The sequence below is a fragment of the Monodon monoceros genome, unplaced genomic scaffold, assembly GCF_005190385.1.
Source record: "Monodon monoceros isolate NGI ecotype Baffin Bay Population unplaced genomic scaffold, NGI_Narwhal_1 Super_Scaffold_5, whole genome shotgun sequence".
NCBI classification, from domain to species: Eukaryota; Metazoa; Chordata; class Mammalia; order Artiodactyla; family Monodontidae; genus Monodon; species Monodon monoceros.
The window spans coordinates 111127455-111151549 of NW_021703782.1; the positions used below are offsets into that span (position 1 = coordinate 111127455).

Genomic DNA, 24095 nt, shown 5'->3' on the forward strand with positions numbered 1-24095 from the left:
TATATATGTCTATCCTTATGTTTGTACCGCTCTGTCTTGATTATATTAACCTTGTAGTAAGTTTTGAAATCAGAAGTGTAAGTCTTCTGTGTTTGTTCTTCTCTTAAGATTGCTTTGAATATTCTGGGTCCCTTGCACTTCCATATGAATTTTAGGGTCAGCTTGTCAACTTCTGCCAAGAAGCCAGCTGAGATTTTGGTGGGAGCTGTGTTGAATCTGTAGATCAGTTTGGGGGGTACTGTCATCTTAGCAATAGTAAGTCTTCATTTTGTAAACTTGAGAGGCCTTTCCATTATTTACATCTTCTTTAATTTCTTTCAAAGGCATCTTCTAGTTTTTAGAGTACAAGTTTCGCACTTCTTTTGTTAAACTTATTTGTAAGCGTTTTATTATTTTTGATATCGTAAATCGAATTATTTTCCTAATTTCATTTTTGATTGTTCACTGCTGGTATATAGAAATACAGTGGGTTTTGTCTGCTTGTTGTATATTGACCTTGTATCCTGCAACCTTGTTGAACTATTTTATAAGTTCTAATAGTTTTTAGTGGGGTCGTTAGGGTTTTCTCTATGTAAGATCATGTCATCTGCACCTAGAGATAATTTTACTTTTTTTCCCTCTGGTTGCCTTTAATTACTCTTTCTTGCCTGATTCCTGCCCTGGCCAGGACCTCCTGTACAATGTTGAATGGCAGTGGCGACAGTGGACCTCCCTCTTGACCTCTGGTCTTATGGGAAACACTGCAAATAAGCATGCATTTGCTGTGGGTGTTTCTCAGATACTCTTTATCAGGAAGTTCCCTTCTATTCCTAGACATTGGGTGTTTTTATCATGAAAGTGTTTTATCTGTCAAATGCTTTTTTTGCATCTATTGAAATAATTAGTGGATTTTGTCCTTTATTGATCATAGTATATTACACAGATTTTCAGATGTTAAACCAACCTTGCATTCCCGGGATAAATCCCATTTGGTCGTGGTATGTAATCCTTTTTCTATGCTGCTGGATTCAGTTTCCTAGTATTTTGTCAAGGATATTTGCATCTATATTCATAACTGTCACAATTTTCCCCCAAACATCTCAACAGATCTGTCAAACACCTATCGGTAATATTTTCGTGTTTTTTTTTTTTTTTTTTTGCGGTACTCAGGCCTGTCACTGTTGTGGCCTCTCCCGTTGCGGAGCACAGGCTCCGGACGCGCAGGCTCAGCGGCCATGGCTCACGGGCCCAGCCGCTCCGCGGCATGTGGGATCCTCCCGGACCGGGGCACGAACCCGCGTCCCCTGCATCGGCAGGCGGACTCTCAACCACTGAGCCACCAGGGAAGCCCATATCAGTAATATTTTCTGCATACTCATACGTGGCAGAGAAATCCCATAAAGTCTGTAAGTCCCATTCCCCTCCCTGAAGGACTCCTCCCGCTGCCTTCTTCTCCATCAGCCTCTGATCGGCTGTTACCCTGGGACCTTCCTCACCCATCTTCTGTTTGAATCTCCTACTCTCTGGATCCATGGCATATGGTCTCTGGCCACTTACTGAGAAGGGTACCTGGAAAGTAAACATTTTTGTGTCCGTGAATGTCTGAAGAAAATCTTTATTCTTTCTTAACAGTCGGTTGACGAATTGACTGGGTCGAGAATTCTGTATTTAAAATCGTCTTTCAGAATTTTGAGGACTTTGCTTCAGGTCTTCAGCCTCCAGGAATGCTGTTTCTTTGTTTAGGACCCACCTGTTCACCGGATGTTCCATCCTGATGTGGCCTTGGTGCAGGCCTGGTCCAGTCACAGGGCTTGGTCACTTGTGGGCCCTTCAATACTGAGATTCACGATTTTCAGTCGGAGAAATCATCTTGGATTTTTGCTTTGACTTTCCTTCTACTCCATTTTCTCTTCCTGGAACCCCTGTAAGGTGGACATTGGACTTTCAGGATTGAATTTCTAATTTTCTTATTTTTTTCCCTTTCCTGATTTCCATGCCTTAATCTGTTTTAGCCTAATATCTGGAAGATGTCCTTGGCCTTATCCAGTCCTTCTGTCAAATGCCCTTCTCTTTGGTGAGGGATCTCCATGTCAGCGTCTGGAGTCTTCCCCAGACCACTCAGTGTCTCCACAGAAGACTCTCCAATCTGTTGTCGAGGGGGGATGTCAGCCGGCTTCTCACCTCCCCGGAGCCTGGAGCCCCTAGGGACCCATTTCTCCAGAGACAGACCTCAGGGCCCCTGCAGGGCAGGGCCAGGCCCTGGGCTGCACGCGGCGGGGATGGAAGGTATCTGGGTCCAATTGCTTTGAAGAGACCCTAGTCCAACTTCCTGTTCACGTACACGCACGTACTCCCTCTCACACTCACACACACGTGCACACTCACACACATGCGTGCATGCACACACACACACTCGGCCCACCGCCCCCTGCAGAGGGACCTGGGGTTGCCCTAGACTCGGCCTTTGCAGATTGGAGGGGACTGGACAGAGGCTGGCAAACTGTCTCCCCTCTCCCAGCCCTGAGCTAAGGCACCGGCCCTCCCCCATCCACTCTGCACCTCCGGTGTTGGTTGAGATCCCCCGTCTGCTGTGTTCTGTGGGTTATCCTTTTCTCTTCCCTCCCTCCGTCCTTCCATCTTTGCTGCTATCTTATGGGGTTTCAGTGGGGTGGTTTGTCCACTGTGTGACGCAGAGGCCCCAGGTCTACCCTGTCCTCAGGGTCCTACAACGAGGAGGTGGCACTGTGGGCCCAGCTTGGGTCTGTGACCCTGACCCCGAGGCCTCTGTGCTCCACCTTGCAGAACATGCCCAACGTCCGCGACCACGACGCCTCCATCTACCTCCGCCTCCAAGGGGACGCCTTGTCCGTGGGCGGCTACGAGACCAACCCCATCTTCTGGGAGGAGGTGAGACACCAGGGCTCGAGGGAGGGGTTGGGGCTGCGTCTCAGCGTGGAGGAGCCTTCTTCCGGAGACTGTCCCCCCGGAGCTCCCCCGACCCTGGGGGCTTACCTGAGAAGTGGCAGGTCCCCCATCCCACAAGGTCAAGGTCAAACCCATTTTATCCAACTCCTGAAGAACCTGGCACACAGGCAAATCCAGACTTGGGGCAGGTGGAGGGCTTGCCTCAAAACATCAATCGTCAGAGGCTGCAAAGTGTTAAATAATGACTTTAGAAGATTATGAAAGCATTGAAGCCCTCTGTCCATCAACAGACAATCCCATGCCCTCCCCCACCCCCCGTGGTTGCAGCTGTATCTCCCTCCGGCACAGCTCCTGGGGTTCATGCAGGGCCAGCGGCCCCCTCAGTACCCCCCAGCCCCCTCGAGCATGTACAGGCCACCCCAGCTCCCGTACTCATACATTTAGTCTACAAATTGAACAACAAAATGAGTCCTTTCAGCCAGATACTGTTTAACTTTGGGGAGAAAGAGGGAGACCAAGATAAGAGTCCCTGTCTCCAGAGGCCTCTATTCTGGTGGGGAGACACACAGTAAATAAGCAAAGAAGTAATGCAATTTGGGATTGTGGTCTGTGCCCTGAGTGAAGTTAGCAGGTTAAGGATAAGCCTAGCGAGACTGGCGTGGAAGGATGTCCTTCGGACTGTGGTCGGACTGTGGTCGGGCAGGGCTCCCTGAGGAGCTAACGTCGAGCAGAGAGCCCTGCAGACAGAAGGCGGGGGAGGAGCTGCCCCAGGTGGAGGTGAAGGCCCTGAGGTCAGATCAGGCTTGCTTTTCCCGAAGACCCAAAGGAAGGTCAGCGTGGCTGTGGGTTGGTGGTAGACGTGGGCAGGGTCCGCTCACGTAGGGCCGATCTGACTTAGGTGAATGGGGTGAAGGAGGGCGGGAGGCAGGGCGACCGGGCAGAGCAGGCGGGCCTGGGGCGGGGCTGGAAGGGGGTGCAGACGGGCCGCTGAGGGGTCGGGGGAGAGGAGACACACTGCGGGGACCAGCCCAGCACTGTCACCACCTAATCGAGAGGCTGGCCAGGCCCTGCCTGGCTCTCACTCCCATGGGGCGCTGTCACAGGGCAGGTTCCCTGCCCACCTCCCCAGGTGTCTGACAAGTTTGCCTTTGGCCTCTTCGACCTGGACTGGGATGTGTTCACCCAGCACATTGAAGGTGCCATCAACCGGGTCCCCGTGCTGGAGAAAACGGGGATTAAGTCCACAGTCTGCGGCCCAGGTGAGTGGGGGTCCTGGAGCCGGCGGGGGGGCTGCCCCCTGAGGCTGGCCTGTGCCGGGCGCGCGCCGGCCGTCCCTCCGTCCTGGGCCTCGGGTGCCGCGCTCGCTCTTCTCTGCAGGCAAAGGACGTGAGCTCGGTGAGGGCAGAAGTCCGCCCACGGGCACATGGCCAGGCTTCCTCCCGCCCACGCCCGCGTGAGTCCCTCCTGAGGTCCCGCCGGGCTCAATCCCTACTTGACTTGTCCCTGGAACTTGGTGTTTTCATCCGTAAGATGGGATGAGCGCCCTCCCAGCGCCTGGTGAGGCTGAGCACGGAGAACAGGGCGAAGCTCCTCCCTGATGCCATTCTCACAGGCCTGGAGACCCCCGTTCCAGGTCAGCCTCGCCCCCTTTGCCCTCTGCCCTCGGCAGGCAGGCCAGCAGGGCCGCACGCCCACACAGCATGGAAAGACCCAAGCCGGTGCCTCCCCTCTGGCCCCTGGGAAAGCTGAGCTGCAGGAAGCTGGAGGGAAAGGGGGAGAACAGAGTGGCTCAACTTCCGATGCCCCCCTTGGGTATGCACGGTGCAGCCCCTGACCCTGCCCGGCCGGCCGGTGCCCACGGGGATTGAACACCAGGCGGGACGGACTCAGACCCCCAGCACTGACGCGTTTGGCCAAGGCCACTAGTTTATTGTTCAGGGCCTGCCGGCCAGGCTAGACTTTGGACATTCAAACTGATGTGACTTGTCCCAGCACGGGTCACTCACAGCTCAGCACGGAGAGGTGACCACTCGACGACGGAGCCTGAGAGAGGGCCATCCTGGGGTTGCCCAGGGAGCTCAGGGACCCCAGGGTGGGGGAGGCCCAGGCACGCTGAGTGTCTTAAAGGCTGTGTGCAGATGGAGAAGGTTCTAGAATAAGATTCAAGCCCGGGACAACGTCAGCGGGGACGTGGTGTGGGGGAGCTCGCACAGCATCCGCCCAGCTCCTTCTGACAGCTGAGCGCCTGCCTTGTGCCCGGGCACGTGGGGAGCACAGCGGGGGAGCCTGTGTGGGAGGCTGGGCGGAGCTCCCGAAGCAGGAACCCAAGGCGGGTGGGCTCGGGACAGGGGGGCAGCACGTTCCCGTGTGACGGCACTGGGGTGCAGGGGTGAGGCTGCTGGCCTGGGGTCCTGGCAGACAGTGGCCTCTGGGCGTAGAGGGGCCTAAGCTGGCCCTGGGGCCCAGACGTTTCAGCTGCGGGGCTGAGGGCGGGAGGTACAGGGGTGGTGGGAACAGGGTGGGCCACCCAGAGGGTGCCGTGGGGGGCTGCAGGGCCAGGGTTCCGGGCAGGCGAGACACGCCACTCCAGGCTGGTACCAGCAGATTCGTGTGGGCATCCCCCCTCCTTCCTGCGCGGATGGGATCGCTTTAATCCTCAAGAAAGGCAAGAAACGGGTAGGATGTGCCTACCTAGGGGTGGAGAGAGGTTCTGAAAGATACAGTTGCCCAAAGAGGAAACTTTGTGTCTGAGGCTCTGAGTTCCTTGAGCCTCGGTGTCCGCATCTGTGAAATGGGTGACAGGTGGAGTGAGACGAGGAAGCCACACATTAGGTTACAGGGCAAGGCCCAGGCCAGCCGGCAAAGCCATTCCTACAGGCCGAGCAGGGCGTGAGGGGCAGGCCAGACCAGGGGAGGGGAGGGGTCCCGACACCAGCCTGTGGACTGACGGGGAGTCCAGGCTTCTTGGTTCCGGTACACACGGTGTCTGCACAGCCGCCAGCCCCGACTGCTTTAATCTGTTCAGCTCATGAAAGAGCCTTTGGTGAGAGGACAGCTTTCTGGGGAGAGGCAGCTAGGGTCCCCCGGCCAACCCCAGGGTCTTGGGGCACAGGGTGCGAGGCGAGGGCCGAGCGCTCACTGTCCCGGCAGCTTCCCGGGGCTGCGTGGGGCTGGCAGTGAGAAACCCAGGCCCGAAGCAATCCCAGGGGCACGGGGAGCATTCTCGCTTTAATTGGACTGGGGGTCATGGCCCCCAGGAAGCCCTACTGCGGGGGAGATGCATGTGGAGTCTGGTTTCCCAGCTGCGAGGGAGGTTCCGTGGGGACATCAGCACTTCTCACCAGGGAGGACAGGCCGGTCAACGACCCTCGGCCTCCGGAGCAGAACAGGGAAGTCCCAGGCCCCCTTGACTTCGGGGAAGCTGGGGGCGGGGAGACCTCTCGTTCCAAGGTCGGGAGGTCAGAGCCAAGGTGGGGGCCCCTGTCCCGTGCATCCTGCATCCTCTCGAGTCATTTGTTAAACATCCAGGCGACCTTGACCCCCAAACTTCCCTCCTGCTGGCTTTCTGTAAGGCTGCTCAGAACGTTGTGGAAACATTTACAACACTCCCAAAGTGCTCACCGGGTCATCCCCGAACATAACTGCATCCTCCCATCACTGTCGTGGGAGCCGCCCCCTGCACCCCGCCCCCCGCCCCCCGCTTGCCCCCCACCCCCGGCTTGCCTCTTGCAGCCCGACCTCCACACAGTCCCCAGAGAGGCCCCTGATGCTTCCTCACAGGACTCTCGCCCCTCCTGACGCCTCCCCCGGAGGCTCACCAGTGTCACCGTGGCCTCCAGGGACTCACCCTAGGCCCTGCCCTCCTCTCCGCCCTGCTTCTTCCACCCTCCCCTGTGGCTGTTTGGGAGGCTCCCCAGCTTCCCAGGGCTGGTGGCCTCCTTCAGCTCAGATGCTGAAGATCGGAGACCGGGGTCACCGGTCACCAGCAGGGAGAAAGACAGCGCTTGTGACCAGTGCACACGGCGGCTGAGGGCCCGGCTGGGAGCCAGGCAGCCCTGACCGGTGGCCCCAGCTCCTTGCTGTGCAGCGTCCTCCTCTGTGACCCGGGGTTATGATGGCGCCAGGGGGGCGGTTAGGAGCAGCCAGCCCTCTGGTCACTCCAGACCCAGAATCCCACTGTGTTTTCTCCCCAGGCATTCCCTTTTCCCCTTATTTACCCATTTACTCTCTGTCCCTCTCACTCTCCCGTCGGCTCCCCGAGGGGTGGGGCTTGTCTTGTTCGGAGCCACCTCCCGTGGCCGAGTTCTGGGCACAAACAGGTGGGCTGCAAATATTTGCAGACTGACTAACTCACAGCCCCGTGAAGTAAATACCCTGATCCGGATTTTACAGATGAGGAAATCAAGGCGGCTCTGAGCCAAGGTCACACAGCTGGGAAGGGGTAAAGCAGGGTTTGAACCCAGGACTGTGTCTGCAAAGTCCAGCTCTTTATCGTTATGCCCGAGGATCCCTCTCCCTCCGACCCTGGCCTCTGCTCTTGGCACACTGGCAGCAGACAGAAGCGAGAGACTTGGTCTCCTCTCCCAAAGAACTTATGATCATTCACTCAGCGAACATTTATCAAGCACCTACTGTTTGCTGGGCCCTGTGCTAGGCCTCGAGACACCGCACACAGTGAGCAAAGCCCAGCCCCTGCCCTCAAGGTACTCGTGGTCCAGTGGGCAAGAGTGCCCTGCAGTGACACAGCAGGAAGATGGTACAGTGACCGGGAGCCCCGTGCAGTGATGGGGGCTCAGGGAGCGGCCCCTCACCAGCAGGAGAATGGTGATAGTCATGAGACACACCAGGACCCCCCCCCCCCAAGGCAGAACCCAGTTCAGGTCGTAAATGCTGAGGAACTCAGGGGAATGTGGCAGGAGCAATCACGGAGGCTTCCTGGAGGAAGCAGCGTTGAGCTGGGTCTTGAGGATAGGGAGGGTCTGGGTGAAGGAGGCACCTACACACCCCCACCTCAATTAGTGCCCTCTTGGGAGACACCACCCAGGAGCATGTGGCCGGGAGGGAGCTTCAGGCCTACCCCTCCCTTTCAGAGTCATTCACACCGGACCACAAGCCCCTGATGGGGGAGGCACCCGAGCTCCGTGGGTTCTTCCTGGGCTGCGGCTTCAACAGTGCAGGTAAGCGTGGGCAGCAGTGCGTCCCCGACTCCCTGGCATCCCTGCAAGTGAAGACAGCCAACTGGGCCTCTCCTTCAGTTCTCAGAGCCCCCCCCACCCCACCCCAGGGCCTGGCAGTACTGCAGCCCTGACAGGGGTGGAGATGGGACAAGCCTGCCGGGAGGGGGTGAGGTCCCGTTAGGAGGTGTGTGGCACCCCAGGTGTGAGGTCCAGGGCTTAGGGGCTGATGTTGCCCATAGAGGTGGGAGGGGCACAGAACTGAGGTGCAGGGCCCTGGGGGTGGATTGCAGACCTGCGGCTCTGCTCCTGCCAGGAATGATGCTGGGAGGTGGCTGTGGGCAGGAGCTGGCCCACTGGATCATCCACGGGCGCCCGGAGAAGGACATGCACAGCTACGACATCAGGCAAGTGCCCGCTGGGACCCGTGGGCAGGAGGTGGCTGCCCTAGGATGGGGTGGGGGGGGGTGGGGTAAATATCCAGGGCTATTTAGAAAGGAGCCTTCCCTGAAATCCAGAGGGCTTCTTGGAAGAGGTGGCAGTAAGGGAAGAAGCCTGCCAGTGGGGGAGGTGCTGCAGGGTCCCTGGGTTTGGCAGATCCTCGGCCCTCTACAGTTTCCAGGACCTCTTGTCCCAGTGTCCTGCCTGACCCACCTGACAGCTCTGGGAACAGCAGTGGGATCTTATCGTCCCACTTTGCAGATGGGGAGACTGAGGCCCGGGGAGCAGGAGGGACTGCACAGTCTGCCCAGGAAATGGGGCTGAATTGGTGGTCATTGTTAGGACATGTGTGGGTCTGGGAGACAGGCAGCCCTGAGCGACATGTCAGCTGCATCCATCCCTCACTCACAGGGTGTCTGGAATCAGTCAGACCCTGTGCCGAGCACTTTCCTCTCTATAACCTGGGGTGTGATGTATATGCTGTAAATGTCGCCGGCAGCAGTGAGCGTGTTTGTGTAGGTAAAACGCTCGGCATCAGGTCTGCACACGGAAACACTAAACAAAGCCGAGCTGAGCCCAGGGGGCACTGATATCAGAGTTGGGAGGCGTCCTGGTTGCCCACTGACCTCTATGAGTCAGGACAGGGATGTGGGTGCCCCCAGGCCGGGTCCGGAGGGTGGCAATCCGTGGGGCTGGGGTCTGGCCCCCAGGTGGCAGTTCTGCGCCCCGAGCCCTGCAGGTGGCAGTCGAGGCAGTGGCTTGGAGGGGCCTCTGTGGGTGTTCGGCCCGCTCCGCCGTGACTGGGGAGATCCCAGCTGCCCAGCAGGACTGGAGGTGGCAGGGCTGGAGGTGCCGCTGGTTCAGCTCAGCGCACCCCAGCTCCTCTGCTCACCTCGTCCCTGCCTGGCCCGCTGGGGACCTTGTGTCCACTGGGGGGGATGTCTGGCCCCCACAGAGACAGACAGACATACCCTGAGGTCCCCCCCCCACTGCCGCCCGCCCCATGGCGCCTGGCACAGCATGGTCCGCTCTGGCGCCACCTTGGAGTCTGTCTGGGTCTGTGCCCACGTGCTCTCCCAAGAGAGGAATGTTCCAGAAATGATAAAGCTGCACGGGGCCTCAGGGATGGGCCAGTCCAAGCCCCTCCCGCTACAAACAGCGAAACAGAGGCGCCGTCGCAAGAGGCATCTTGTCTGAAGTCACCCCGCGTGTGAGCCAGAGTGGGCAGGGACCCAGCTCCAGCCCTGCAGGGCTGTCTGCCGTCCGGCTTCCCTCGCGGGGTGAGGCCTCAGCACTGGAATAGGACGGACCAGGGCGTATCCTCGACCTCGCCGAGTGGCCTCTCACCTCCAGGGCTGGTGGAGGCCCCTGGCATGGGTCTGAGCCTCCCTCCTCAGCCACCTCTTCTCACAAGTGTGACATTAGAGGGAGCCTCTTGTGGGTGGGTTTGTGGGTGGAAGGCAGAGCTCCTGCCTCTGCCCCGGCCTGGCTGGGGCCTTGCGTCACAGGTTGGAAGGCAGAGGGCCCAGGGAGGGAGCCCCTGAGTGCTGGGGCCCAGTGGGTAGGGGTCGGGGCTGTGATCTGGGCCACCCGCCTTTCTGGTCCGGGCAATGCACCCAGGAGAAGACCGGCTCATGGCATCGGGCCTGAGCGGTCACTGATGTGGGGCGTCCGTGTCCACCCAGCACCCACCCCCCCGCCCCCATCCCCACTCACATACTGGACGGCTGCCACCACCGGACCAGCTGTGGCACCGGCACCCGGGGCCTCTCAGCACTGATGGGATGTTCTGCTTCCCTGGCCTGAGCGGGGCATGGAGACCCAGGCGCCACAAGAGAGGCAGAGCCAGGAAACGAGGGCACTGCATCAGGGAGTCACCAAAAAACCCGGACGAGGGAGCGCCAGCCTTGTGCCCCTGCTTAGACACTCAGGAGGTCAGAGCAGAACTCTGACCCATGTCACCTCCTCGTCTTACACGCGGAGGACGGGCTTGGGGAGAGAGGTACCTGAGAAGGCGATCGAGGCCCAGGGCCGGGTCCAGGGCGTGTCTGGACCCTGGCCTGCATGTGAGGCTCCCGGGGCTGGCCTGGCACCAGGTGCCCTCCAGGCTACAGCAGCTGCCTCGCGGATGGTGGCGGTGGCACCCCCTTTGGACACCCCAACAGGCTCTCAGCTGTCCCGGCTCCCCACCGATTAGCCAGTTCTTCCTCCTCTCTGACCTCGGTTTCCCCATCTGTGAAATGGGAACAATGATCCACCCTCTCAGTGGAGTCATTTGAGGCTCATGGTAGGGATGCGTCGCCTCCCCCAGGGCCTGGCATAGGTGGGGCCCAGAGCACGGGCCGTTGTTTTTAAAGAAAGCTCTTGGGGTCCTGGCAACCAGGGAAGGAGAAGTCGCTCTTTGTTATGTCAGGAGGGTGGCTGGACGCCGGACCCCGGCTGCAGGCTCCTCTGCCCGCTTGTATGCAGGTGGAAAACAGCAGCCAGGTCCCTGTGGGCCACGGGGAGTGGTCCTTCCACTGCTGACCCCTGTCGTGCTTGGGCTGAGCTGAGTGCCCCCGCCCCTGGCACCCACAGGTGTGCACAGGGGCGAGCAGAGGGGCTGGTGGGGGCCTGTCTAGAGGGGCCGGATGTGCCTGTGCAGGGATCGCCCAGCCCTGCCTCAGGCCCATCCCCCTCCCTGGTCCCTGCCACCCAGGGGGTCTGAGAGGACAACTGAGGCTCCACCTCCACCCTTGAGAGCCCCCCAGGAGCCCCACTCTCAGCGAGGCTGGGTGGGTGACCACGTCCCATCCCAGGAGCCACTGGGCTCCTGCTGCCAAGGAGGGTGAGTCTCCTGGCCTCCTCCCGCCCCGGCTCAGCCCCTCGCCAGCCTGCTCCTGCAGCCCCACGTGCCGCCGCTGGGACCCCTCCCCAGGCCCCTGGCGGTTCTTCACGGCCCCCCTTCTTTCCGGAAGCTCCTGGCTCAGTGCAGCAGGTTCCTGTCGCGTGGAATGAGTCAAACCAGGAGCCCCACACCTGAGGCCACTCTGAGGACTGCACAAGGGGTTCTTGCAGGTGGCCCTCAGCCCTGGGCCTGCCCTGGAAAAGGGCTCCTTACACGACGGCAATCACTACGAATAATATCTGTCATGCTAATTCCCCCTGCCCAGGTCAGAGCAGCACGCTGAGCAGCCCTGCCGAGGCTCAGGCCAGGCCCCTGAGGACAGCAGCACTGTTGGGGACACAGCTGGGGGGAGGTGGGGAGTGAAGGAGTGGGCAGGCGGGGGCCGCAGTGAGCTGGGCGCCTGAGAGGTGGGCTGTTCCTGGGAGGGGCTGCGTGGCGCAGCGTGTAACGCAGCCCAGCAGCTGTGGCCACTCTGGGGACCAGACGGAAGGGCTGCTGGTTGGCCCTGGCTGTCCTCCCTTTGTGAAGGCTGGGGGAGGGGCCTCTCAGCTCAGCAGGAAATCGCGTGGGACCCGCGGGCAGAGTTGGACACCACCATGGGTGGAGTGGCTGCACCTGGTGTCCCCCCAGCTGCCAGGGGACAAACGTGCAGGGATCGCGGCCACGCCATCCCTGTGAGCGGGGCCCCCAACACAGCTGGGACTTCTCCCGCTCCTTCGCGCCTCCTGGGGGTCTGACCTGAGAGGCCGTCACCTTCACCCCTTGCCTCCGCTGAGGGGCACCGAGGGGAAAGGGGCGCTCCATCACATCTGCTAACCCTAAACTCCGAAGATCCCTCACGTTAGCTTTCACGAGCTCATCGGGGCCTGTCCGGCCCGGGGCCCAGGTCAGGGGCAAGGAGCACGGCTCACCCCACGCGCGTCCCCAGCCTGAGGCCCTGAGCCTGCGGTGTCCGCTCCCTGCGCCCGTCAGCTGTAGGGGGCTGCAGGTGAGGACGCTGAGCTCCCCGAGATTTGCGGGCTGCCCAAGGCCCCTTGGTGGGAGAACGGAGAGCCAGGAGCCCCCCTGAGGCCTGAACCATAGGGAGGACTCCCGTAGAGGGGACAAGGGTCCCCAAGGCAGTGACGGGCCACTCCATCCACGACAGGCGCTTCCATCACTCGCTCACGGCCCACGGCCGCTGGATTCGAGAGCGCAGCCACGAGTCCTACTCCAGGAATTACTCGGTCGTCTTCCCCCACGACGAGCCCCTGGCTGGACGCAACATGAGGACAGACCCCCTGCACGAGGTGCCACGCCCCCCCCCCCGGCAGTGCCTGCTCTGTGCCGGCTGCCGGCGCTCTCGGGGAGCCCCAGGTGTGGGGTGACAGAGTGCATGCAGCGCCCCCCCGCCCCCAGCTGCAGGGCAGGCGTTGGCTCCTTCGCTCCCTGGGCACTTACCGAGGGAATGTGCTTGGAGCACAATGGGGGGTTGTGAGGGCCAGGTGCACCAGCAGGTGTGTGCAGTCGCCCATCAGGAGGGCAGGACCAGGCAGTGGCGTGCTAAGAAGACGTGCTCCTGCTTGTGGGGCCTGCTTGGGATGTCTTTCCTCCCCGGCAAGCTTCTACTTACATGATGAAACCCATCGTCAGGTGCCCTTTCCTGGGGCCTGCCCCTGGGCACTCTCCCAGGCCCCTGACAACCCAGGTGCCTTCCCTGTGCTCCCATTACCCACCCCCACAACCCCAAGTCCATCTCTGTCCCCCCTTCCTTGCCTGTCTACGAGGACCCTGGCAACGGAGGCTGGGCCCCAGTCACTCTGAGCGCAGAGCCTGACTCTGGGTAGGTGCTCAGGGAATGTTTGTTGACTGGGTGGCTGGGGTGGGAGGCAGGTGAGCAGGGTGCAGTGAGCAAGTAACATTTAAGCAGAAGAAGCCTCCTTCATCTGGGGCTCCAGCGTCTGGACCCCAGAGGGAGCTGGTGCCCACGGCACCTCCCCAGGACAGAGACATCCTTGGCTCCCGGGCTGCCCTGTCCTCCAGCCTGGCCTAGAGGGCCAGCTGGGAATCTTGGGCCCCACGTGGGCTCGGGTTCCCCCAGCCTGTCCCCGGGCCTGCACCGTCCCCGCAGTGCAGCAGCCTCCCAAGGAGCGCAGGGCTTGCTCGATGACTCTCAGGTGGAAGATGGGCTCAGACACGTTGCTCACATGTGCACAGTTCTGCCTGGAGGGGGCTTGGCGGGTGCAGCAGCCCTGCCCCCGGGGAGGAATCTGCATTCACCCACACTTCACTTCCTCGTCAGCACCCTCCTGGTGACACTTCCCAGCCGTTGACGGTTGGCGTGTGTTTTGTTAAATAGAGGAGCCTGCTCTCCATTTTCCCTCCCAGGAAGGGTGATGCGTCTCTGGTGGAGGTGTCTCCATGCTCACTGGAGGGGAGTGGGTTTTGTGTCCTTGGTTGCCACCCCCTTGGACGTCCAGGGAGGACGCATCCGGGGGTCACCAGTTGGCATGTGACCTGGAGCGCCCTCCCCCTCGAGATGGTGGCCCACGGGGAGGGGGAGACTCAGGCCGTCTTGGCCTCTGGCGCCCATCGGTCCTGGCACTTGAATGCCTGGCCACGCTCAGCTTCCGAAGCCCACTCCTCCTGGGCGCTGGGCTGGGCTGGCCCCAGGCACAGGGCCCTTCCAAACCTTAGAGCGGAGATTCTTTTTTCCCCCCAGGCTAAATTTATTTTCAAAGAAATCTGCCACCATATTACTTTATTGTGTCTGCTATAATTTTTTATTGTGGTAAAGTACACATAGCATACAACTTGCCATTTTAACCATTCTAAAGTATACAACGCAGGGGGATTAAGTACATTCACGGAGCTGTGTAACCATCACCACTATCCAGTTCCAGAATCTTTTCGTCTCTGCAAGAGGAAACCTCGTACCCATTAAGCAATAACTCCCCATGTTGCCCCCACCCCCCCAGCCTAGAAAAACTACTGATCTATACTTTCTGTCTCTCTGGATTTGCCTGTTCTGGTCTTTTCACATAAATGGAATCGTACACTGTGTGGCCCTTGGTGACCGGGCTTCTTTTCCTTAGCTTGCTCCTGAGGCTCATCTATGATGTAACAGGTGTCAGAATGTTCTTCCTTCATCCCATCGTATGGATGGACCACACTGGTCATCCATTCGTCAGTTGATGGGCACCTGGGCTGTCCCCACCTCTGAGTGGTTGTGAACGCATGTGTGCACAGGCTTGTTTGCGTCCCTGGTGTCATTTCTCCTGGGTGTACACTTAGCTGTGGCATCGCTGGGTCACTGGGTGTCCCAGACTGCTCGGGCTGCCGTAACAGACACCACAGGCTGGGGGGCTCAAATTCATCTCTCACAGTTCTGGAGGCTGGGCAGTCAGGATCCAGGTGCCCGCTGACCGGTTCCTGGTGAGGGCAGCCGCCTTCCCGCTGTGTCTGCTCCTGGCAGAGGGACAGCCCTGGTGGCTTCTCCTCTCCTAATAAGGCTTCGGACCCCACCCTTAGGGCCTCATTTCACCCTAATTCCTTCCTCACAGGCCCCGTCTCCAAATACAGTCACACTGGGGGTTAGGGCTTCAGCATAGGAATTTCCGGGTGCAATTCGGTCCATAAGAGAAGGTAATTCTGCAGACGGGGGATTCTTGAGGCGGGCAGTGTGGGTGCTGGGAGGGCCGCACAGTTGGAGTCAGAGCCTGGGCTTGGGTCCTGGTTCCGAGTACCGGGACCTCTTTGCCCCCTGCCCGCTGCAGTGCCGGGTGGCGGATTCTCCCCTCCCTGCCCTGCTCTGCGCGTCTGGCCAGGCCTGAGTGGGCCTCTTCTCCCTCCACAACCAGGAACTCCTCGCACGAGGCTGCGTGTTCCAGGAGCGGCACGGCTGGGAGAGGCCGGGATGGTTCAGTCCCCACGGCGCGGCTCCGGTGAGTGGCTCCCCGGCACCCAGCGGCCATGCCCCCAGCCCGGCCTGCGCCCAGCCCCTGCCCACCGTCCCGCCTACGTCCTCCCCACCGGAGGTGGCTGTGTATCTCCCTGTCCTTAGTGCCGTGGGGCGGGTGAGTCACCTGGCCTTTGGAGAAGCCGAGCCCCGGCCGGTCCACCTGAGGTCGTGGGATGTCCCCACAGGCATCCCTCACCGCGCATGGTGCCCGGCCTTCCACGGTCCAAATGGGCCAGGGGCCAGGAGAGCTGGTGTTCCACAGAGTGGAGGCTGCACACAAGACTCCCCAAGTTTATGGGAGAAATTAGAGTATCTTCTCGTAATTTTGTTCATATATTTTTGGCAACTGCAACTGTGAACGTTAGTAGGAGGATTTTAGCACAAAATTATGCATTCTGTGTGTTAGCTTGTAAGTTGGTATTTCACAGCGTCCTGGCCTCTGGGTGCCCTCCTGGGGGCTGCCCAGCCCCCACCCAGTGCCTCTCAGGGACCCGGGTCCTCAGAGAAGAGTCAAAACCGTCCTGCTTGTGAGACCCTCAGCCTGCGGTCTCTGGAGCAGGTGATGTGATGCTGAGGGGCTGCTTTAATACAACCAGGGGGATAGTACTTGATCCAGATTTGTACAAATTAAAACCCCTTTCCCGTTGCTATGTTTCACCAGTCCCCTTCCAGTGAGACCCATCTCCCATCTCCGTAGCAGCTATGTGCCAAGGCAAGTTCCAGGGCATGTTAGGTGAGGTGGATGGAGGCCAGAGTTCCTGATGGCTTCTGCCCCTGCTTCTCTGGGGTCAGCAGAGAGGAGGGGCCTAGGTAGACCCCTCCTTGGGCAGGTCTCTGCAGAACCCACTGCAGCCAGCCTGGTCTGCCCTGGAAGCCCCTCTCCCCCGGAATCCGCGGGCAAGGCGATGAGACCAGAGCAGGAATCGGCGACATACCCCTGGTCCCGAGATGGGCAGGCTGTGCAATCCCCACCCGGGAGCCATCCTGGGAGTCCAGGGCACTGGGTGACGAGACGTCCTCAAACCCCTGACCCCTGGCCAGGCTACGGCGGGCTGGGATGTTCCTGCAGGGGACTCAGGTGCCAGGGGGAGCCACCTGGCAGGCCAGGGAGATGACTTCCTACAGAGATTCCTGTAAAGGCCCCTCCCTGGACGCCAGAGCTTGAGCTGGAGTGGGGTGGGGTAGGGGGTGTGCTTGGGGGAGCAAAGAGGCCTGACGCAGTCAGAATCTCACACTCGGCTCTCACCAGTGACAAGAGACTGGGCAGGGCTGGCCGTGCTGGTAGGCGGGAACTGGCGGGCTTGTTCACACCTTTCCAGGAGTGGCCGCAGAGTTAGGAGGGAGGGCTGGGGGAGGAGGAGGGGCCCCATCCACAGGAACAGGACCAGGTGCGGGGTGTTGGGTCCTGGGCCTCTCTGAGAGCGGCTGACCGAGTGCAGGAGAAGCCAAGGCAAGTGATGGCTGAGGGCCAGCCTCTGGGGCCCACCACCTGGGCTCACGCCAGGCGCTCAGGACTCTCCTGTGACCTGAGGCAAGTTTCAGTCTCTCGGTGCCTCGGTTTCCTCATCTGTAGAGAGGATCTCCCTTCCCGGAAGCGCGAGGCCCTTTGTGCAGGGCTTGACCCCGAGCAGGACCTGGTCCCGGATCACCATGGCAACAGCACCTGGAGCTACCGCTGCGGCCACCCCAGCCCCGACTCCCCCTCCCTCTCCTTCCGCAAGCTGATCCCTGGGCCTTATCCCAGCACCTTGGTGCTGAATCGGAAGCCCTGGCGTGGCCCCCGAGGTCCCAGTCAACCCGCCTCTGTTTCCCGTTCAGCCCCATCCCTCGCCGTCCCTCCCTACCCGAGCACACCCCATTCCTTCTCCACCCTCCAGGGCCCCAGCGCTCCCACCGCCATGGAGATTATGGTGTCACCTGTGCAACGTGGAGGGCATGCCCGAGCCCCGCCTCCACCCCGGCCTCGTCCACAGCACGTTGCCCCTCGAGAGCGGGGCTCGGAGAGGGCAGGACCAGCTCTGCCCTGTGGACCTTTGTTTCCGCAGGACCCAGCTCAGGGCTGGCCAGGCCGCGGGCACCGGGCCACGCTGTGCGTGGAGGGGGGAGGAGGGGGCGGGACCGGTGACGACCCCTCTTCTGCCCCAGGTGCTCCCTTACGACTACTACGGGGCCTACAGGCAGCGGGCGCACGAGGACTACGTCTACGGCAGGCTGCTGGGCCACGAGTACACCTTTGACTTCCCGCCCCACCACGACGTGGTAGGATGCCCCATCCCTGACGGGATAGAAAGGCGGGCGTCTCCGTGGGCTGGCCCTCTCTGCCGGCTATCCCCACCCCCGTTCTTGGCCGACTCAGTTTCGTGGAGGAATCGGTGATGTCCTCCTCTGCCCTCCCCTCCCGTCTGTACCAAGACTTTGGCAGCGGTGAGGCCTGCTCAAGGAGTGGGGCTGGAGCCAGGCCTGGGTCTGGCTGTGTGGCCTCGGGCCAGGGCTTCACCTCTCTGAGCCTCTTGGAGCTGCTCCGATTCTCAGGTCGCTCCTGGCGGCTCCTGGCCCCTTCCTTCCATTCCCGGCTCCTCATTTCTGTTGGGGTTGAGGTGAGTCCCTCTGAGTCTGCATCACACAGGGAAGTTCTCACAGGCAGCTTCTGCAGAAAAGACTACGCCAGCTTCCCCTCTGAGCCGCCCAGCTGTTTTGTTGCCCGGCAGAACGTGCTGTGTCCCCGTGCACGTGGCCGACTGGGGAGGGAAAGAAGTCCCTTCGGTATCTGTTTGAGAGGGGGCCAAGACCTCAGCCTGGGGGTCCCCAGGAATGGCTGGCCTGGGAAGCTTCCTGGGCTTGGGACCCCTGCAGTCACGTGGGGGCCCCTGCTTAGAAGCAAAGCTCTGCTGTTGCTGCCTGGAAACTCTTAATACATTTTGAACAGGCCCGCATTTTTATCATGACTAGTTCTGCACCCGGTCCTGAAGGGGAGGAAGCACGCTTTCCTCCAAAGTTTGCTCTAGTAAAGGCATTGGAGGAGGGGGCTTCTGAAATGGAAGGGGAGGCATGTGCGTCTGAAAGCCCAGGAGTCCCTGGGGGCTGCCTCTCCGGGGAGCAAACGGGGACCCGTCTGGCACCTCCGCACGGTGGCTTCCAAGGCCTGCAGGATGTTCAGGCCCTTGAGGATGTGGGCGCTGGGAGGGGATGCCAACTTGGCTTCGTGGCTGCATCCCACCCGCGCAAAGGCACCTCGACAGTCCCAAAGCATGAAACATGCACTTGTTCTCAGCCTTGGCAACTTCCCCAGCCTGGCTAGACGAGAGTCAGCCCAGGAAGCTGTTTTGGGGTTTGATCTGCAGCCCCAGCAGTGTAAGCGAAGGTACCACATGTCTGATGGGTGAAGGGAGCTCCATAAAGAGTAGTGGTGTCTGGAGAGGGGTGAACAGCAGTCTCTGGGGCTCAGGAGCTGTGCAGACCCCATGGGGTGCCGTGTAACGACCAGCTGTCCCGGGGGGAAGCCTGATCCCCGGCGCTGGCCAGTTTCCCCTGTATAAATGCCCTCACCGTCCGCTCCCTCCCACCCACCCACGCGGCATCGCTGAGCGCAGAGCGGGGAGAGATGCGCACAGTGGCTTCCCGGGGTCGGGGCACTACTAGACAGACCCAGCTGACGAAGAGCTCATCGTTTCCACCTGTGTAAACTTGAGTGGCCCACGAACTGCCCCTGGGCCTCAGAGGGCACCCGGCTGTGAGGCTGCTAATCACAGTTGCTCCCAGGCAGTGGTGTCTGTACCACACGGGGCGGGAGGAGATGGCGTGGGCCCCTCACACACCGTAAATGCTCCCTAAGTGGCAGCTTTGCTGTTATAATTTTTTTTTTTTTTTTCCCGTAAAAGCAGTGGGATTGGCACATCTGCTCAGCGATGGGGTGAGGGGTTTAGGGCAAAGATGGAGTGACATTGCAAGGGAAGACCAAGCAGAAAAAGCAGATGGACAGCAGAAAACCTTGAGACTGGAGCCAAGTGTTTGCGTACCGTATGGAGGGAAATAATGAGACATGTTGCCTTGTTTTTTTTGTTGTTGTTTTTTTGTTTAAAAAAAACAGCTTTATTGAGATATATTCACATACCATGCCACCCAACCACTTAAAAGTGCACAATGCTTTTAGTATTTTCAGAGGGTTCTGCAACCATCCCTGCAATCTAATGTTAGAACCTTTTTATCTCCCCCCCAAGGAAACCCTATACCCATTAGCCCGTTTTCTCACCGCATCCCCACCTTCCGGCAGCCACTAATCTACTTCCTGTCTGTGTAGCTTTACCTCATCTGGACGTTTCACGTGATGGACTCGTACAATGGTGGTCTTTTGTGACTGGCATAATGTTTTCAAGGACCATCCATGTTTTAGGAAGTCGTCAGTACTTCATTACTTCTTATTCTGAACGATATTCCATTACATGGATACACTCCTTTTTCTTTATCCGTTCATCTGCTGATGGACATTTGCGTTGTTCGACTTTCGGGCTATTATGAATAATGCTGCTCTGAAAATGTGTGTGCAAGTTTTTAGACAGATGTTTTCATTTCTCACGGGTAAATATCTAGGAGTGGGATTGCCGGGCCATGTGGTAGCTCCACGTTTCATGTTTTGAAGATCTGCGAAGGCTTTTCCAAAGTGGCCGCGCCATTTCACACTTCCGCCCGCGGCGGACGAGGTTCTCGTTTCTCCATCCTCGTGAGCACGTGTAGTTCTCTTTTTGACGCTAGCCATCCGGGTGGGTGTGAAGTGGTATCTCAAAGATCTGAGTTGCATTTCCCTAATGACTACTGGCGCTGAACATCTTTTCATGTGCAGATTTAGCCATTTGTATATCTTCTTTGGAGAAATGTCTATCCAGATATTTTGCTCAGTTTTAAATTGAGCTATTTGTCTTTTTATTGAGTTATAAGAATCCTCCGTACATTCTGGCTACAAGTCCCTTCTCAGATTTATGATTTGTAAACATTTTCTCCCCTTCTGTAGGTTGTCTTTTCACTTTTTTAATGATATCGTTGGCAGCACGAAAGTTCTTAATTTTGATGAAGTACAGCTTATGTAGTTTTTCTTTTGTCCCTTGCGTTTTTAGTGTCATATTTAAGAAGGCGTTTCCTAACCCAGGTCACAACGAGTTACTCTTCTGTTTTCTTCTCAGAATAGTATAGTTTTCGGTCTTGTACTTAGGTCTGTGGTTCATTCTGATGAAGCTTTGTGTGTGGCGTGAGGAAGGGGTCCAACTTCGTGCTTTTGCAGGCGGCTGTTCGGGTGTCCCAGCACCATTTGTTGAAGATTATTCTTTTCCCGATCGAATTGCCTTGGCATCCTTGTGAAAAATCAACTGACCATAAACGTCAGGGTTTATTTCTGGTCTCTCAATTCTATTCCATTGATCTGTATTTCTATCCTTATGCTATACCACGCTGTCTTGAGTACATTAGCTTTGTAGTAAGTTTTGAAATCAGGAAGTGTGAATCCTCTAGCTTTGTTCTCCTTTTTCAAGATTGTTTTGAATATTCTGGGTGCCTTGCATTTCTGTATGAATGTTAGAATCAGTTTGTCAGCTTCCGCCAAGAAGCCAGCCGAGATGTCGGTAGACTCTGTCTAATCGTTAGATTGATTTGGGGGGTACAGTCATGTTAGCAATAGGGAGCCTTCATTTCGTAAACATGAGAGGTCTTTCCATTTATTTAGGTCTTTAATTTCTTTCAAAGGTATTTTCTAGTTTTTAAGTACAAGTTTGCGCTTCTTTTGTTAAATTTATGTGTAAGCATTTAAAAATTCTTTTTGATGATGTAAATAGAATTATTTTCTTAATTTCATTGATTGTCCATGGTTAGCATATAGAAATACAAAAATTTTTTGTTTGTTGTATACTGACCCTATATCCTGCAACCTTCTTGAACTATTTTATTAGTTGTAATAGTTTTTCAGTGGGTTCCTTAGGATTTTCTGTATGTAAGATCACATCATGTGCAAATAGAGATGGTTTTACTTCCCCTTTTCCAGTCTGGATGCCTTTTATTTTTTCTTGCCTAATTGCTCTGGCCGGGACCTCCAGTACAATGTTGAGTAGAAGTAGCAGAGTGGACAGTCCTGTCTTGTTCCTGATCTTAGCGTGGGACATTTAGTCCCTCACCATTAAGTATGTCAGCTGTGGGATTTTGTTCATGCCCTTTATCAGGTTGAGGAATTTCCCTTTTAGCCCTAGTTTACTTGGAGTTTTTATCATGAACAAGTGTTGGATTTTGTCAGATACTTTTTCTGCATCTATTGAGATGATCATTTGGATTTTGTTCTTTATCCCGTGAAGATGGTACATTACGTCGATTGATTTTGGGGTGGTAAACCAGCCTCCCATTCCTGGGATAATCCCACTTGACAGTGGTGTGTAATCCTTTTTATATGTTGTTGGATTTAGCTTGCTAGTATTTTGTTGAGGTTTTTGTGTCTGTATTCATGAAGGATTTTGGTCTGTAGTTTTCTTATGAGGTCTTTGGTTTTGGCATCAGGGGTAATGCCGGCCTCTTGGGAAGAGTTTGTGAAGAATTGGTATTAATTCTTTTTTGAATGTTTGGTAAAATACACTAGTGAAGCCATCTGGACCTGGGCTTTTCTTTGTGGGGAGTTTTAAATGACTAATTAAGTCTCTTTTTTATTATAGATGGATTCAGACTATTTCCCCTTCAGTCGGCTTCAGTAATTTGTGTCTTTCTAGGAATTTCATTTCATGTCTAATTTGTTGGTGGACAGCTGTTGACAGTATTCCTTAAAATTCTTTGCTATAAATTGGTTAGTGATACCCCTCTTTCATTCCTGATTTCAGTACTTCGAGTCTTCGCTGTTTTTTCTTGGTCAGTCTAGCTAGTGATTTGCCAATTTTTTTGATCTTTTCAAAGAAACAATTTTCAATTTTGCTGATTTTCTCTATTTTTCAAGATTTCATTTATTTCCTTTCTAATCTTTAGTATGTCTTTCCTTCTGCCTGCCTTGCCTTCTGCCTACTTTGGGCTTAATTTGCTCTCCTTTTCTAGTTTCTCAAAGTGGAGAAGTTAGGTTACTGACTGGAGAGCACTTGCAGGTGTAAAACTTCCGTGAGCACAGCACTAGCTTCATCCCATCAGTCTGCATAAGTTGTATTTTCATGTTCATTCATCTCCAAGTGTTTTCTAATTCCCTTTCTCTTTGATCCGTTGGTTATCTAGGACTGCGTTGTCTAACTTCACTTATTTGTGAATTTCCCAATTTTTCTTCCACTACTGATTTCTAATTTGATTCCACTGTGGTCAAAGAACATATTTTGTATGATTTTAACCCGTTTGAATTTATCGTCTTGTTTTATGGCTTCTGGTCTACCCTGGAGAGTGTCTCCTGTGCTTGAAAAGGATGGTCACCGTGTGTTCCTAGCTGGAGGCGGGGAAGGCAGGAGGGGCTCTCGGAGCAGGACAGCAGCCAAGGGCCCAGTGCCCCAGGGTCTGGGGGAGGAGTCAGGTCCCGGAGCCCACACAGCACCCCGCCTCTGGAACTTTTCAGATCAGGAAGGAGTGTCTGGCCTGCAGAGGGGCCGCTGCTGTGTTTGACATGTCCTACTTCGGGAAGTTCTACCTGGTGGGCCTGGACGCGAGGAAGGCCGCCGACTGGCTCTTCTCGGCCGATGTCAGCCGGCCCCCAGGTACGGAGCCCAGGTGGGCCACGCTTTCCCACTTCGGCGCAGCCACGGGCACTGAGACGAGACAGCGAGCTGACCCTGTCCTCTCTGGGCTCATCTGGCTCATGGCTCCGCCCCCAGGGCCTGGCCCTGGGTCCCCGTGTCCAGACCCCTCTGCCCTCCTGGCCGAGCCCCGGCCCCAGGCCCCCTCCACCTTCCTCCCTCCCTCTACCCTCTGTCTCCTCCTCCATCCTCTTCCCCGCCCCTGCTTTTACTTTGTTCCAGACAGGATTCCAGGCAGCAAGTCCTCAGAACAGTCTCCTGGGGCTGGGGAACCTGTCCACTTCCCCCCTAGGAATGCTCTCCCCAAGTAGGGTTTCTAGAATTAAACAAAAACACAGGGTGTTCAGTTCCATTTGAATTCTAAATAAAGATGAATAACTTCTTAGTGTAAGTATGTCCCATGCAATATTGGGATATTCCTGTCCTTTTTTATCACACATCCCCATCCACCCAACCCCAAACTCACCCAGCCCCATTGCTATTAGTTTCCTAGAGCTGCTGTAACAAAGTACCACAAATTGAGTGGCTTTAAACATCCTAAGTGTGTTGTCTTACAAGCCTGGGGCTGGAAGTTCAAACTCAGGGCCGTGATCCCAAGAACGTAGAATCCCTCCTTGCCCCTCCTGGTTTCTGGCCGTGGCCACCATCCGTGGCTTTCAACCACGTTGCTCCAATCTCTGCCTCTGAGTCACACGGCCTTCTCCCTGCATTTTCTTCTTCTTTTAAGGGCACCAGTCACGTTGGATTAGGGCCCCACTCTGATGACCTCTGATCACCCTAGCATGATCCCATCTGCAAAGACCCTATTTCCAAATAAGGTCCATTCACAGGGACTGGGGGTTAGGACTTCAACATACCATTCTGGGGGACACAGTTCAACCCATTACACCATTTATCCAGCCAACCCACCTGCCCACCCCCTCACATGTACCTGCTACTCACCTCCCCTTAATCCCCCACGTCCCATTTATCGTGCCAACACCCTTCTACCCACCCACCCGTCCCCTCCTTCCATCCGTGCT

General features: G+C 57.1%; 1 protein-coding gene across 5 annotated transcripts in view; it reads left to right on the forward strand.

The window, feature by feature from the left end:
* Positions 1–24095, forward strand: part of SARDH (sarcosine dehydrogenase) — a 71055-nt gene that overhangs the window by 13969 nt on the left and 32991 nt on the right. For all 5 annotated transcript variants that reach the window (XR_003790762.1, XM_029202497.1, XM_029202496.1 and 2 more), the window contains 8 exons: positions 2782–2886; positions 4034–4163; positions 7995–8081; positions 8395–8485; positions 12554–12695; positions 15246–15329; positions 17492–17605; positions 22896–23034. Coding sequence is in view for 4 of the 5 variants with exons in the window: in XM_029202497.1 (XP_029058330.1) it covers positions 2782–2886; positions 4034–4163; positions 7995–8081; positions 8395–8485; positions 12554–12695; positions 15246–15329; positions 17492–17605; positions 22896–23034 (892 nt within the window). In the remaining variant the exon portion in view is untranslated. The remainder of the gene's footprint in view (positions 1–2781; positions 2887–4033; positions 4164–7994; positions 8082–8394; positions 8486–12553; positions 12696–15245; positions 15330–17491; positions 17606–22895; positions 23035–24095) is intronic.